Source organism: Acipenser ruthenus, chromosome 20 (genome assembly GCF_902713425.1).
Source record: "Acipenser ruthenus chromosome 20, fAciRut3.2 maternal haplotype, whole genome shotgun sequence".
NCBI classification, from domain to species: Eukaryota; Metazoa; Chordata; class Actinopteri; order Acipenseriformes; family Acipenseridae; genus Acipenser; species Acipenser ruthenus.
In genome coordinates this window covers 28,647,422-28,664,049 of record NC_081208.1, presented here as the reverse complement: position 1 = coordinate 28,664,049, position 16,628 = coordinate 28,647,422, and the positions used below count along the sequence as shown (strand labels likewise).

General features: G+C 42.6%; 1 protein-coding gene across 1 annotated transcript; it reads left to right on the top strand.

Annotated features, from left to right (window-relative positions):
- Nucleotides 1–9,293: 9,293 nt before the first annotated feature.
- On the top strand, nt 9,294–15,139 carry LOC131698963 (threonine-rich protein-like; the record flags this gene model as incomplete). The annotated part of the gene is made up of 3 exons (XM_058994098.1): nt 9,294–9,298; nt 13,762–14,206; nt 15,059–15,139. Coding segments are annotated over exons 1-3 (531 nt in total), but the record flags the coding sequence as incomplete, so codon positions are not given.
- Nucleotides 15,140–16,628: the final 1,489 nt, after the last annotated feature.

Below are 16,628 nucleotides of genomic sequence, written 5' to 3'. Positions count from 1 at the left end.
AGGAAATACCATGCAAGAATACTGCATTTATAAGAAAAATATATTTATGCAAATACATACCTTTAAGGGTATTAGATATTATTGGAATATTATCACAACCATTTGGGTCAGCTAGTCAGGGAGAAAAAACAACAAATTAATACCAGTGATAGTTGACTTCCAATGAAAGCTTAAAAAAAAATAAAAATTGTCCAAACTTAGAAACACTTTGACATTCTACTTTATTAGGCAAAGAATATAAAGTCATTAGATATAACACTGAGCACCCAGAAAACTTCACGGACAGTGTGTAAATACAAAACACTGGTGGCAGTGAATTGACACCATTGCCACGTGTCCTGCGTTTCCCATGGGCGGCTCCCCCCGGGCCCGGCCCCCCTACTCCCCCCCTTCACAAAAGTCTTGACCCCCCACCTCCCCTTCATGAATGTCTGGATCTTAACAGTTTTCCTAAGGTTGTAGGTTTTGGACTGCTATAAAAGGTATTGTAAAGGCTCGTGGCACAGACCTGTAAACAGCAATCCAACACCAGGGTTGTGTTTTGTTTTCTACTTATTTGTTATTTGTCATTATAAAGTGCAAAATGTTGCTGTTAGCATAGTGTGCAGTGTGCACAGTTTACCTTTTTATCAAAACCCCTTCTTAGCCTTCTGCACTATCTATTTTTTATTTTTTTTGCAGCATTTACTTTACAAAGAAGCAGCAATTGATAGTGCAGGTGGTCCCTGCGGAGGTAAACCTGTTTGCCATATAGCTCGTGTTTGGAGGTGGCTGGATGTCCTTGATGTTTCAGATTGCTGACCAGGCCCCAGGATGTCACTGTCCCTGTACACACACTGCAGTAACCAGGAATGATTCAGCCTCTATAAGTCATTCTGAATGGACTCAGACTAGTAATTGAAAAGTTTATATACTGTATAGTTATTGTAATAAAGTGTTTTTTAATAGTTTTAGAAATAGTTTCTTAAACTTAACTGTGACAGAATTCTTTCAACTTTGGAGCTATAACTGAATGACCTGTTGAATGTATACCTCACCTAGGGGAGCGCAGAAGGCACTCAGGGATGTCAGTAAAAGAACACAGCCCCACAGCCCTGCAGAGATCACACAGGAATTCCAAGTGGGCCAGACCATCCTGGAGCTAAATATGAAGACTGCAAAAAAATAGCTGAAAATGTCATTTCTTGTGGGTATATCATATAGACTATCATCTGAGCACCAAATCTGTGATGAACCTCAGTAAAAAAACAAAAACAAACAAAAACTCTTTATTTAATCAATTAAATATAGTATAATGTGCAATTACTAATCTTCACAGAGGTATAGTGCTCTTTTCAATGTGATTTTTTTTAACAGAGGCTAACCATATAATATAAGAACAATCTAAAGCAATGAATTGACTACAATTTTGCAGAAATTGCCAATACACATTAAGTGCTACAGATTTCTTTTTAATATACATTAAAATAATTTGTTAATAGCATATACTTTATCTGTGTCTTTCGCATGATAAACTCAGACATTTATCCCTACAAATAAAAACAAACTAAATGTACTATTGTATAAATATAGGCTACAATAGAAATGTACAAAGAAGGAAGCTTTCTTTCTTTTGACTATTTTTAAAAAGGTACTTTTAGAATAATAATGTCATGTTTTACCTTTCCTGTGTTTCCTAATCTTTTATCTCCAGTATTAACTTCCCTTTTTTATAAGGTGGAGTAGAACAATTGATTTTAACATTAGCAACTGCAACTGAGTTGTGATGAATGTATTGTACTGGTGTTGTTTAAGGGTTTTAACTACTTTAGTTGCAGTTCAAATCATGTTTGAGGCTTCAGTTACAGCGTTTAACTTATTTTAATATTAGATGGATGAATTTATGACGTTTTCAAAATGTACTTAAAATAAAATAAACTTTAAAAAAAATAAAACACACACCATATTTCCTAAATTAGATTAAACTAGGTATGTCAGCTTTAAGACAGAGAACCACGTCTGTATCCCAATGATTCTCATATAGAATTAGCAAACATCACAATCTTTCTTGACACCATTTTTTAAATTACTATTCTTGAGGATTTTAATATCGCCTCAGTCCTACTTTATACTTCTAAACGCACTTTTCAAACCTTGATCTATTTATTCTGTTAGTTTAATTATGTTTGTTTAATTATGTTGTATTCAGAAATGCAAATTTATCAAACAAAGCTACATTATCCATCTTTCCTGGTAAACCTGCTATTTTATTTTGAGCCCGTCAAGTCAACGATCAAGTCAAAGTGACAAAAACTATGTATGACACTGTTTAATCCGCAATATATTTAATGACTCATAATGACGTTTCATTTCTTTCTAGCTGATCTCTATGAGAAGAAACACCAGTGAAATAAAAAAAGCTGTGTTTGCGAATGTTCTTTATTCAAGTATGCCAGTTGAGGGTGAGATTTTCTGACTTCTACGCTGTAAACAACAGGATCCTCATTTTTTGAAATAGGACTCTAAAAAACAAAAGTATCAGTCATAATTACAAACCGTGTAAAGAAATCCAGTTTCGATCTTACTAAATTATCCTTTAGAATGTGGCCCATTATTCCTATGTAAAACACAGGTAGGTACTAACAATAAGTTATCAACCAACAAGCACAATCTCCCTGATTTTTAAATATCACATTAAATGAATATACTTACAAATACTGTTGTATTCTTTAAGAATGTCCCTTTGATGTGTGAACAGCTTTGCATCTACACTATACTCTTGCATTAATACAATGACGCATGATACACTTTTTTAATTACAGAACCCATTGCATGTAAATTTATTTGTGGTCACAAAAAGCTGAAGTAAATGATCTGCAAAAGGAAAATTAGCAATGAAAACAGGGGAGCATAGGCAGAAGGTATTGTTAGCACAAAAATATTTTTACCTAGGAATAATGAAGCATGGGACTTTTTTTAATGCAATCATTAACTACAGTAATTTCAAATCACCTGTTATTTTTACAATCCTACACTGTAAAACCAAATGTTTAAGAATTAAAGATGAATCTTAAGCAACAGATTTTAAACATATTGTAGCGAAATAGGTCAACGCAGGCAGCTGCATCACTAGAGTCTGTGCAGTATGCAAAGCCGGATGAATTTAGAATTGTGTGCGTGCCTAGACATATGTTCAGTGAGATGACTATTTTTGTGTGAATAAACAGAGACCATACCTAAGTCTCACAAGCTGCAACTGATCGGTCAGTTCAATAATATTCAGAGATTTGCATACTTGCATAGTTCATAACAGTGCTCTGTGTCATAGCACAGCAGGGTGATTTTGTTTTGTGCACAAATCATGCAAAATAATTCAAACAACAAAGCTTACAGTCGTTCCTAAAACAATTGTGCAGCACTACATGCGATCACTGATGCCTGTTAGAATAGGAAGGATACAGTCCTGATCAGGTAAGATTTTGGAGTGATTTTCATGTTATCTTTACACCCATTGTTCAGACATACAGTCTGTTATATATATATATATATATATATATATATATATATATATATATATATATTGTGAGACAGCAGGGAGGGGGTTAAAACCTCTCTGCAGGAAAAACATGTGCGGAAGGCACACTTTTGTGTTGTTTAATTGTTTTATTGATTGATCATTACCTGCACCTGGCTACTATTGAAAATTGGAGCCAGGTGCAAGGTTTATAAGGAGAACAGTCAGTCTGCTCTACGCTGCTGAGTAGAAGGAAGCAGAAGAGAGGTGCTCTGCTTCCGAGCAGTCGTGAGTAAGTACTGTGTTAAGCCAGCGTGGTTTTTGTGTGTGGGGCAGGTAAACGGTTTAGCCGTCCTGCGTATTAGTAAGGGAAAAATCCAGTTGAGTTAGTGCTCCAAGAGGAGCTAGGTGTTTATTTTGCTTTGGTATTTTGTGTGTTTTGTTTACTTTTGTGTTTATTAAAAATAGCGCACTAGCGCTTAAAACTCCATTTCATTGTTCTGGGTCGTATTTTTAAAGGGGCACGAACCCGAGTGAGTTGTGCTTTGTCACATATGGTGGAGAATGCGGGCAGAGAGTGTGGGCACCCCTACGACCCAGAAAATGGATTTTAAAGAATTGATCGCAATGATCAATCGTAACACCGCTGCTCAGAAAGAGCAGACAAAGAAGTGGAGACAGGAGTGGGGGCTACCGGATCCGGAGCCGACAGAGCTAGACCTGCTACTCCAAAAGTGGGAGCAAGCAAGAGGTACCCTGCTGACTCCAGCTCCAGAGCCCAGAGAGGAGGAGCCGCCGCTTCCAGAGCCCAGAGGGGAGGAGCCGCCGCTTCCGGAGCCCAGAGGGGAGGAGCCGCCGCTTCCGGAGCCCAGAGGGGAGGAGCCGCCGCTTCCGGAGCCCAGAGGGGAGGAGCCGCCGCTTCCGGAGCCCAGAGGGGAGGAGCCGCCGCTTCCGGAGCCCAGAGGGGAGGAGCCCAGAGGGGAGGAGGTGAAAAGCATACCTCCACCACAGCCCCGACCACCACCCCTACAGCCCAGTTCGGCGCCGCTGCGTCCAGTCCCTCACCCCATGCTCCTGGACACCCTGCCGGTCTACCTGGACCTCCCTGTGCTGGACCTAGAGCCCAGGAGTCTGCAGCACTGGCCACAGCTCTGCCCCTGGTTACCTGCTCCGCTCTCCCCGAGCACCCAGACGTCGCTGGGCTGCTGCCAGACGTCGCTGAGGCTCCCCCTGTTAGCTGCTTCGCTCCCCCTGGGTGATCGGACATCACTGCGCCAGTTCCCAGGGGAAGACCTGTGTCCACTGCGGCATCCTCCAGTGCCCCGGCCTACGCTTCGGTCGGCCCTGTTAGCCCGGTGGGGTCCCGTGTCGCCGGTTTGCGGACCCTTCCTGGCAGCGCCGGAAGGACCGACCCATCCTCAAGCCCGCCCGTGGAAGAGGGCGGCAATGGACATTGCTGGACTTGAGGCTGGGTGGTCTTTTAAGGGTGGAGGGAGGTGGCCGTGGTATGGCCGGTGTCTTGAAAAGACATGGGGGGGGATGTGTGAGACAGCAGGGAGGGGGTTAAAACCTCTCTGCAGGAAAAACATGTGCGGAAGGCACACTTTTGTGTTGTTTAATTGTTTTATTGATTGATCATTACCTGCACCTGGCTACTATTGAAAATTGGAGCCAGGTGCAAGGTTTATAAGGAGAACAGTCAGTCTGCTCTACGCTGCTGAGTAGAAGGAAGCAGAAGAGAGGTGCTCTGCTTCCGAGCAGTCGTGAGTAAGTACTGTGTTAAGCCAGCGTGGTTTTTGTGTGTGGGGCAGGTAAACGGTTTAGCCGTCCTGCGTATTAGTAAGGGAAAAATCCAGTTGAGTTAGTGCTCCAAGAGGAGCTAGGTGTTTATTTTGCTTTGGTATTTTGTGTGTTTTGTTTACTTTTGTGTTTATTAAAAATAGCGCACTAGCGCTTAAAACTCCATTTCATTGTTCTGGGTCGTATTTTTAAAGGGGCACGAACCCGAGTGAGTTGTGCTTTGTCACAATATATATATATATATACCAGTGTTGAATAACAGTTTTGTGTTCAACATTACTGAGGGTTTTATTTTTTTTGTATCTATCTATCTTGCATTCTTTTAAATCCAGGAACAAAATGACAGACAAAGTGCACTTTCTCAAATGATGGCACATGTGCCTTATGTCGTGGAAATTCTAATGAAAGGAAAAGAGACTGCGAGTTCCAAACACACAGGCCTTTATTTCTTAAGTTTGCAAACTGAAAACACTCTCAACACACAGGGTGCTAGATAATTATTGAGCAGTGTTTCAACATTCAGAGTTAGATCAGTTTCTTATATACCTTAAAACTGTCCGCAAGGCAGAGGGTTAGCCAATGATGACTCAGGTATTAGCATATAAGAGAAAACTTATAACTATGCATACGTGGCATAAAACTAAGCAAGCAGATAAAAAGGCTGGGTGGTTTGGGTATACGTGTAAAAAGACACGTCTGGCTCATCCTTTTATCTCACAGCCGCAGCTGCACTGTAGGCATCTTGCGGTTCCTTGTAACAAACTTTGTCTTAGGCAAAGCATACAAGGTTATGCGAGCAAGGTTATAGGAGTGCAAAATGCCAGTACATTATGTCGAGCCAATTCTATTTTCTGTAACATTTCTATTACACTTACCTAATAGTAATTTCATTACAGTTCACAATATCCCAGGCAAATCCTTATAAGAGGGAAAATAAATTGCTAATTGTTTCCCTCCAGTTTACCCTGTTTTTCTCTACGATTATAATATGCTTCTAACATTTTAAAAACGGGGTTTACAATGCTTCTCCATCCTTATCTGTGATGTGCTACATTTGACAATGCTTTCCCTGTTGTTTTTTCTATGCTGTTATCATGGTTTAGCACAGTAAGTGTTTTATTCCTGTTGTAATTTCCCATCGTTTCCTAAGAATTTCTTTAAATGTGGTGGTGGAGTCTGTCGTGTTTACCTTGTCAATGCTTCTTCGTAACTGCTCTGCGAATAAATATTGTTTGAAGGATCTAAAACATTCAATGAATATAAACTAACCAATAGACCAGTTTTTAGAAAGTACAGACGTGCTCAAATTTGTTGGTACCCCTCCACAAAAAACGAAGAATGCACAATTTTCTCTGAAATAACTTGAAACTGACAAAAGTAATTGGCATCCACCATTGTTTATTCCATATTTAATAGAAATCAGACTTTGCTTTTGATTTTTTATTCAACATAATATTGTAAATAATAAAACAAATGAAAATGGCATGGACAAAAATGATGGGACCGCTAACCTAATATTTTGTTGCACAACCTTTAGAGGCAATCACTGCAATCAAACGTTTTCTGTAGCTCTCAATGAGACTTCTGCACCTGTTAACAGGTAGTTTGGCCCACTCTTCCTGAGCAAACTGCTCCAGCTGTCTCAGGTTTGATGGGTGCCTTCTCCAGACTGCAAGTTTCAGCTCTTTCCATAGATGTTCGATAGGATTCAGATCAGGACTCATAGAAGGCCACTTCAGAATAGTCCAATGTTTTGTTCTTATCCATTCTTGGGTGCTTTTAGCTGTGTGTTTTGGGTCATTATCCTGTTGGAGGACCCATGACCTGCGACTGAGACAGAGCTTTCTGACACTGGACAGTACGTTTCGCTCCAGAATGCCTTGATAGTCTTGAGATTTCATTGTGCCCTGCACAGATTCAAGGCACCCTGTGCCAGGCGCAGCAAAGCAGCCCCAAAACATAACCGAGCCTCCTTCATGTTTCACTGTAGGTATGGTGTTCTTTTCTTTGAAAGCTTCATTTTTTCGTCTGTGAACATAGAGCTGATGTGACTTGCCAAAAAGCTCCAGTTTTGACTCATCTGTCCAAAGGACATTCTCCCAGAAGGATTGTGGCTTGTCAATATGCATTTTAGCAAATTCCAGTCTGGCTTTTTTATGTTTTTCTTTCAAAAGTGGAGTCCTCCTGGGTCTTCTTCCATGGAGCCCACTTTCACTCAAAAAGCGACGGATGGTGCGATCAGAAACTGACGTACCTTCACCTTGGAGTTCAGCTTGTATCTCTTTGGCAGTTATCCTTGGTTCTTTTTCTACCATTCGCACTATCCTTCTGTTCACTCTGGGGTCGATTTTCCTCTGGCGGACGCGCCCAGGGAGGTTGGCTACAGTTCCATGGACCTTAAACTTCTTAATAATATTTGCAACTGTTGTCACAGGAACATCAAGCTGCTTGGAGATGGTCTTGTAGCCTTTACCTTTACCATGCTTGTCTATTATTTTCTTTCTGATCTCCTCAGACAACTCTCTCCTTTGCTTTCTCTGGTCCATGTTCAGTGTGGTGCACACAATGATACCAAACAGCACAGTGACTACTTTTATCCATTTAAATAGGCTGAATGACTGATTACAAGATTGGAGACATGTGTGATACTAATTAAAGAAACTAATTAGTTTGAGATATCACTATAATCCAATTATTTATTATCTTTTCTAAGGGGTACCAACAAATGTGTCCAGGCCATTTTAGAATATATTTGTAGAATAAGCAATAATTCATCTCTTTTCACAGCTTCTTTGCTTTATTCTATGACATACCAAAGGCATGCAAGTATACATGATAAAATAGCTTTTAATTTCATCACTTTTCAGGAGGAATGAAGCATTATTTCAATGAGCTGTAAGGGTACCAACAAATTTGAGCATGTCTGTATAAACAATAATTTTAGACGATTTGAAGAAACATTTCCTGGGCGCTGTGCTGCAAATATAATTAGACCACATTATTTCCCCCGCTTTTAGGTTGATCATTTATATTATCTCATTGTTTTTCCCCCTGTAATCATTTTTAGCACTGACAGGACTTAAACTAGTGTTGTCTGTCATATAAAAGGTAAGTGGTATCCACCAATCGACACAATGCGTATGCTGTAAAACAGTGTACATCTGCAGGACAATCTACCCCCACACTGGTAGAGCATGGTAAATGCAATGATTCATAGCCTGTTTAATAAAGGCTGTTTGGTATTTGTACTTTCAATATTCATAGTACATTTTAATATCCAAGCTGCAATTAATAGTATACATAATTTGCACTGAAAATGTCAAGATTTAAATATCAGCGTGATTAGAACCAGTAGAAAATCTACTGGCAGCTGTCTTTTTGGAGTTTCCTATTACCAGGATCTTTGATCGATGAAATGGTAGCCATATCAGTCCAGAAATGATAGACACCTGAAGAAGAAACCTTTGAGGTCTTCAAAGCTTGTGATTAATTATTATTTAGTAACTCCAATAAAAGGCTTCTCTTTGTCTATTACCAGTATAAACTCTACTACCAGTAAGAAGTCCCAAAAAGACTTTCGCCAGTAGTTAATCAGGGCTGAAGAAAGAGAAATGCTTCTATTTTATCGACTTTACGTTTAGAGAAAGTGAAATGGATGGTTATATTAAGAATTTGTTTTTGTGCAGCTACTGGCAGCAGCGGAATCAGCTGCTAGTGCCAGTAAAAATCCTACTGTAGGAACATCTGCCCTAAAATATACTAAGAAATCCAATTCACCATTTGTTCCGTTCTTTATATCTATAGACTCAAAAGTTTATTGCTATATGTTAACTGTATTGTAAAGGTACAAAGCTGAAACAATATTTATATTATTTAAAATAAACGCCCCTCACGGTCTACCAGGAGAAACACAAAGATTTAAAATCAAGCTGAAGTTAAAAAAAAAAGTAACATAGCATAGTGTAGTGTGTGAAAGCCTTGTAAAGCACAGTGTAGTAAGATGAGGTATGGGAAGCAAAGTAGAATAATAATGGTAATAAAAATGTCTCTGCCAATTTAGATGACATACCTACTGTATACCACAGTTAAAGGACCAATTGTGCTAATTAAACACATTCATGTCAAGCAAATAAAACAGCTTTTTATTTGTGTTCATAGGTTTCAAGTGTGTAATTTTTAAGAATGCCCAAAAAGGTTATGCTATGCAGAGAGTTACAAGCGAGTGTTTTTTTTTTTTGCATCTAGAATACATACATATAATATATGTGAATGTTTTCCAATTCCCACTTGTAGCTCTGATCTGCATTCTGCAATGGGCACACTGGAAATCTCTGCAAGGCTGTGGGGCTGTGTTATGTTACTGCTTGTTCACACTGCCCCAGGTGATTGCAATGGTAAGTGATAGATCTGATTGATAATTCACATACAGTAGTATGCACATTTATTAGAGCACCCCATTGCTTCTGTTGTTTTGATTTTGTACTGGCATTAATAATAATAATAATAATAATAATAATAATAATAATAATAATAATAATAATAATAATAGCTGCAGCTAAAGTGTATGAATGCACTATGGATATTCTGAAAATAATAATAATAATAATAATAATAATAATAATAATAATAATAATAATAATAGCTGCAGATATATGAATACACTATGGATATTCTAATATGAGTGTTTTACTTTTTTTTACAGGTTTTGATGAAACAGCAGCTAAAACAGAGACCCCAAACACAGCATCAACAGAACCCCCTACTACAACAGCTAAAACAGAGACCCCAAACACAGCATCAACAGAACCCCCTGTTACAACAGCTAAAACAGAGACCCCAAACACAGCATCAACAGAACCCCCTACCACAACAGCTAAAACAGAGACCCCAAACACAGCATCAACAGAACCCCCTACCACAACAGCTAAAACAGAGACCCCAAACACAGCATCAACAGAACCCCCTGCTACAACAGCTAAAACAGAGACCCCAAACACAGCATTAACAGAACCCCCTACTACAACAGCTAAAACAGAGACCCCAAACACAGCATCAACAGAACCCCCTGCTACAACGGCTAAAACAGAGACCCCAAACACAGCATTAACAAAAACCCCTACTACAACAGCTAAAACAGAGACCCCAAACACAGCATCAACAGAACCCCCTACCACAACAGCTAAAACAGAGACCCCAAACACAGCATCAACAGAACCCCCTACCACAACAGCTAAAACAGAGACCCCAAACACAGCATCAACAGAACCCCCTACCACAACAGCTAAAACAGAGACCCCAAACACAGCATCAACAGAACCCCCTACCACAACAGCTAAAACAGAGACCCCAAACGCAGCATCAACAGAACTCCCTACCACAACAGCTAAAACAGAGACCCCAAACACAGCATCAACAGAACCCCCTACCACAACAGCTAAAACAGAGACCCCAAACACAGCATCAACAGAACTCCCTACCACAACAGCTAAAACAGAGACCCCAAACACAGCATCAACAGAACCCCCTACTACAACAGCTAAAACAGAGACCCCAAACACAGCATCAACAGAACCCCCTACTACAACAGCTAAAACAGAGACCCCAACCACAGCATCAACAGAACCCCCTACTACAACAGCTAAAACAGAGACCTCAAACACAGCATCAACAGAACCCCCTACTACAACAGCTAAAACAGAGACCCCAAACACAGCATCAACAGAACCCCCTACCACAACAGCTAAAACAGAGACCCCAAACACAGCATCAACAGAACCCCCTACCACAACAGCTAAAACAGAGACCCCAAACACAGCATCAACAGAACCCCCTACCACAACAGCTAAAACAGAGACCCCAAACGCAGCATCAACAGAACTCCCTACCACAACAGCTAAAACAGAGACCCCAAACACAGCATCAACAGAACCCCCTACCACAACAGCTAAAACAGAGACCCCAAACACAGCATCAACAGAACTCCCTACCACAACAGCTAAAACAGAGACCCCAAACACAGCATCAACAGAACCCCCTGCTACAACAGCTAAAACAGAGACCCCAAACACAGCATTAACAGAACCCCCTACTACAACAGCTAAAACAGAGACCCCAAACACAGCATCAACAGAACCCCCTGCTACAACGGCTAAAACAGAGACCCCAAACACAGCATTAACAGAACCCCCTACTACAACAGCTAAAACAGAGACCCCAAACACAGCATCAACAGAACCCCCTACCACAACAGCTAAAACAGAGACCCCAAACACAGCATCAACAGAACCCCCTACCACAACAGCTAAAACAGAGACCCCAAACACAGCATCAACAGAACCCCCTACCACAACAGCTAAAACAGAGACCCCAAACACAGCATCAACAGAACCCCCTACCACAACAGCTAAAACAGAGACCCCAAACACAGCATCAACAGAACCCCCTACCACAACAGCTAAAACAGAGACCCCAAACACAGCATCAACAGAACCCCCTACCACAACAGCTAAAACAGAGACCCCAAACACAGCATCAACAGAACCCCCTACCACAACAGCTAAAACAGAGACCCCAAACACAGCATCAACAGAACCCCCTGCTACAACAGCTAAAACAGAGACCCCAAACACAGCATTAACAGAACCCCCTACTACAACAGCTAAAACAGAGACCCCAAACACAGCATCAACAGAACCCCCTACCACAACAGCTAAAACAGAGACCCCAAACACAGCATCAACAGAACCCCCTACCACAACAGCTAAAACAGAGACCCCAAACACAGCATCAACAGAACCCCCTGCCACAACAGCTAAAACAGAGACCTCAAACACAGCATTAACAGAACCCCCTACCACAACAGCTAAAACAGAGACCCCAAACACAGCATCAACAGAACCCCCTACCACAACAGCTAAAACAGAGACCCCAAACACAGCATCAACAGAACCCCCTACCACAACAGCTAAAACAGAGACCCCAAACACAGCATCAACAGAACCCCCTACCACAACAGCTAAAACAGAGACCCCAAACACAGCATCAACAGAACCCCCTACCACAACAGCTAAAACAGATACCCCAAACACAGCATCAACAGAACCCCCTACCACAACAGCTAAAACAGAGACCCCAAACACAGCATCAACAGAACCCCCTGCTACAACAGCTAAAACAGAGACCCCAAACACAGCATCAACAGAACTCCCTACCACAACAGCTAAAACAGAGACCCCAAACACAGCATCAACAGAACCCCCTACCACAACAGCTAAAACAGAGACCCCAAACACAGCATCAACAGAACCCCCTACCACAACAGCTAAAACAGATACCCCAAACACAGCATCAACAGAACCCCCTACTACAACAGCTAAAACAGAGACCCCAAACACAGCATTAACAGAACCACCTACTACAACAGCTAAAACAGAGACCCCAAACACAGCATCAACAGAACCCCCTACCACAACAGCTAAAACAGAGACCCCAAACACAGCATCAACAGAACCCCCTACCACAACAGCTAAAACAGAGACCCCAAACACAGCATCAACAGAAACCCCTGCTACAACAGCTAAAACAGAGACCACAAACACAGCATTAACAGAACCCCCTACTACAACAGCTAAAACAGAGACCCCAAACACAGCATCAACAGAACCGCCTACCACAACAGCTAAAACAGAGACTCCAAACACAGCATCAACAGAACCCCCTACCACAACAGCTACAACAGAGACCCCAAACACAGCATCAACAGAACCCCCTGCTACAACAGCTAAAACAGAGACCCCATACACAGCATTAACAGAACCCCCTACTACAACAGCTAAAACAGAGACCCCAAACACAGCATCAACAGAACCCCCTACCACAACAGCTAAAACAGAGACCCCAAACACAGCATCAACAGAACCCCCTACCACAACAGCTAAAACAGAGACCCCAAACACAGCATCAACAGAACCCCCTACCACAACAGCTAAAACAGAGACCCCAAACACAGCATCAACAGAACCCCCTACCACAACAGCTAAAACAGAGACCCCAAACACAGCATTAACAGAACCCCCTACCACAACAGCTAAAACAGAGACCCCAAACACAGCATCAACAGAACCCCCTACCACAACAGCTAAAACAGAGACCCCAAACACAGCATCAACAGAACTCCCTACCACAACAGCTAAAACAGAGACCCCAAACACAGCATCAACAGAACCCCCTACTACAACAGCTAAAACAGAGACCCCAAACACAGCATCAACAGAACCCCCTACCACAACAGCTAAAACAGAGACCCCAAACACAGCATCAACAGAACTCCCTACCACAACAGCTAAAACAGAGACCCCAAACACAGCATCAACAGAACCCCCTACTACAACAGCTAAAACAGAGACCCCAAACACAGCATCAACAGAACCCCCTACTACAACAGCTAAAACAGAGACCTCAAACACAGCATCAACAGAACCCCCTACTACAACAGCTAAAACAGAGACCCCAAACACAGCATCAACAGAACCCCCTACCACAACAGCTAAATCAGAGACCCCAAACACAGCATCAACAGAACCCCCTACCACAACAGCTAAAACAGAGACCCCAAACACAGCATCAACAGAACCCCCTACCACAACAGCTAAAACAGAGACCCCAAACGCAGCATCAACAGAACTCCCTACCACAACAGCTAAAACAGAGACCCCAAACACAGCATCAACAGAACCCCCTACCACAACAGCTAAAACAGAGACCCCAAACACAGCATCAACAGAACCCCCTACCACAACAGCTAAAACAGAGACCCCAAACACAGCATCAACAGAACCCCCTACTACAACAGCTAAAACAGAGACCCCAAACACAGCATCAACAGAACCCCCTACCACAACAGCTAAAACAGAGACCCCAAACACAGCATCAACAGAACCCCCTACCACAACAGCTAAAACAGAGACCCCAAACACAGCATCAACAGAACCCCCTACCACAACAGCTAAATCAGAGACCCCAAACACAGCATCAACAGAACCCCCTACCACAACAGCTAAAACAGAGACCCCAAACGCAGCATCAACAGAACTCCCTACCACAACAGCTAAAACAGAGACCCCAAACACAGCATCAACAGAACCCCCTACCACAACAGCTAAAACAGAGACCCCAAACACAGCATCAACAGAACCCCCTACCACAACAGCTAAAACAGAGACCCCAAACACAGCATCAACAGAACCCCCTACTACAACAGCTAAAACAGAGACCCCAAACACAGCATCAACAGAACCCCCTACCACAACAGCTAAAACAGAGACCCCAAACACAGCATCAACAGAACCCCCTACCACAACAGCTAAAACAGAGACCCCAAACACAGCATCAACAGAACCCCCTACCACAACAGCTAAAACAGAGACCCCAAACACAGCATTAACAGAACCCCCTACTACAACAGCTAAAACAGAGACCCCAAACACAGCATTAACAGAACCCCCTACTACAACAGCTAAAACAGAGACCCCAAACACAGCATCAACAGAACCCCCTACCACAACAGCTAAAACAGAGACCCCAAACACAGCATCAACAGAACCCCCTACCACAACAGCTAAAACAGAGACCCCAAACACAGCATCAACAGAACCCCCTTCTACAACAGCTAAAACAGAGACCCCAAACACAGCATCAACAGAACCCCCTACCACAACAGCTAAATCAGAGACCCCAAACACAGCATCAACAGAACCCCCTACCACAACAGCTAAAACAGAGACCCCAAACACAGCATCAACAGAACCCCCTACCACAACAGCTAAAACAGAGACCCCAAACGCAGCATCAACAGAACTCCCTACCACAACAGCTAAAACAGAGACCCCAAACACAGCATCAACAGAACCGCCTACCACAACAGCTAAAACAGAGACCCCAAACACAGCATTAATAGAACCCCCTACCACAACAGCTAAAACAGAGACCCCAAACACAGCATCAACAGAACCCCCTACCACAACAGCTAAAACAGAGACCCCAAACACAGCATCAACAGAACCCCCTGCTACAACAGCTAAAACAGAGACCCCAAACACAGCATCAACAGAACCCCCTACCACAACAGCTAAAACAGAGACCCCAAACACAGCATCAACAGAACCCCCTACCACAACAGCTAAAACAGAGACCCCAAACACAGCATCAACAGAACCCCCTACCACAACAGCTAAAACAGAGACCCCAAACACAGCATCAACAGAACCCCCTACCACAACAGCTAAAACAGAGACCCCAAACACAGCATCAACAGAACCCCCTACCACAACAGCTAAAACAGAGACCCCAAACACAGCATTAACAGAACCCCCTACTACAACAGCTAAAACAGAGACCCCAAACACAGCATTAACAGAACCCCCTACTACAACAGCTAAAACAGAGACCCCAAACACAGCATCAACAGAACCCCCTACCACAACAGCTAAAACAGAGACCCCAAACACAGCATCAACAGAACCCCCTACCACAACAGCTAAAACAGAGACCCCAAACACAGCATCAACAGAACCCCCTTCTACAACAGCTAAAACAAAGACCCCAAACACAGCATCAACAGAACCCCCTACCACAACAGCTAAATCAGAGACCCCAAACACAGCATCAACAGAACCCCCTACCACAACAGCTAAAACAGAGACCCCAAACACAGCATCAACAGAACCCCCTACCACAACAGCTAAAACAGAGACCCCAAACGCAGCATCAACAGAACTCCCTACCACAACAGCTAAAACAGAGACCCCAAACACAGCATCAACAGAACCGCCTACCACAACAGCTAAAACAGAGACCCCAAACACAGCATTAATAGAACCCCCTACCACAACAGCTAAAACAGAGACCCCAAACACAGCATCAACAGAACCCCCTACCACAACAGCTAAAACAGAGACCCCAAACACAGCATCAACAGAACCCCCTGCTACAACAGCTAAAACAGAGACCCCAAACACAGCATCAACAGAACCCCCTACCACAACAGCTAAAACAGAGACCCCAAACACAGCATCAACAGAACCCCCTACCACAACAGCTAAAACAGAGACCCCAAACACAGCATCAACAGAACCCCTTGCTACAACAGCTAAAACAGAGACCCCAAACACAGCATTAACAGAACCCCCTACTACAACAGCTAAAACAGAGACCCCAAACACAGCATCAACAGAACCGCCTACCACAACAGCTAAAACAGAGACCCCAAACACAGCATCAACAGAACCCCCTACCACAACAGCTAAAACAGAGACCCCAAACACAGCATCAACAGAAC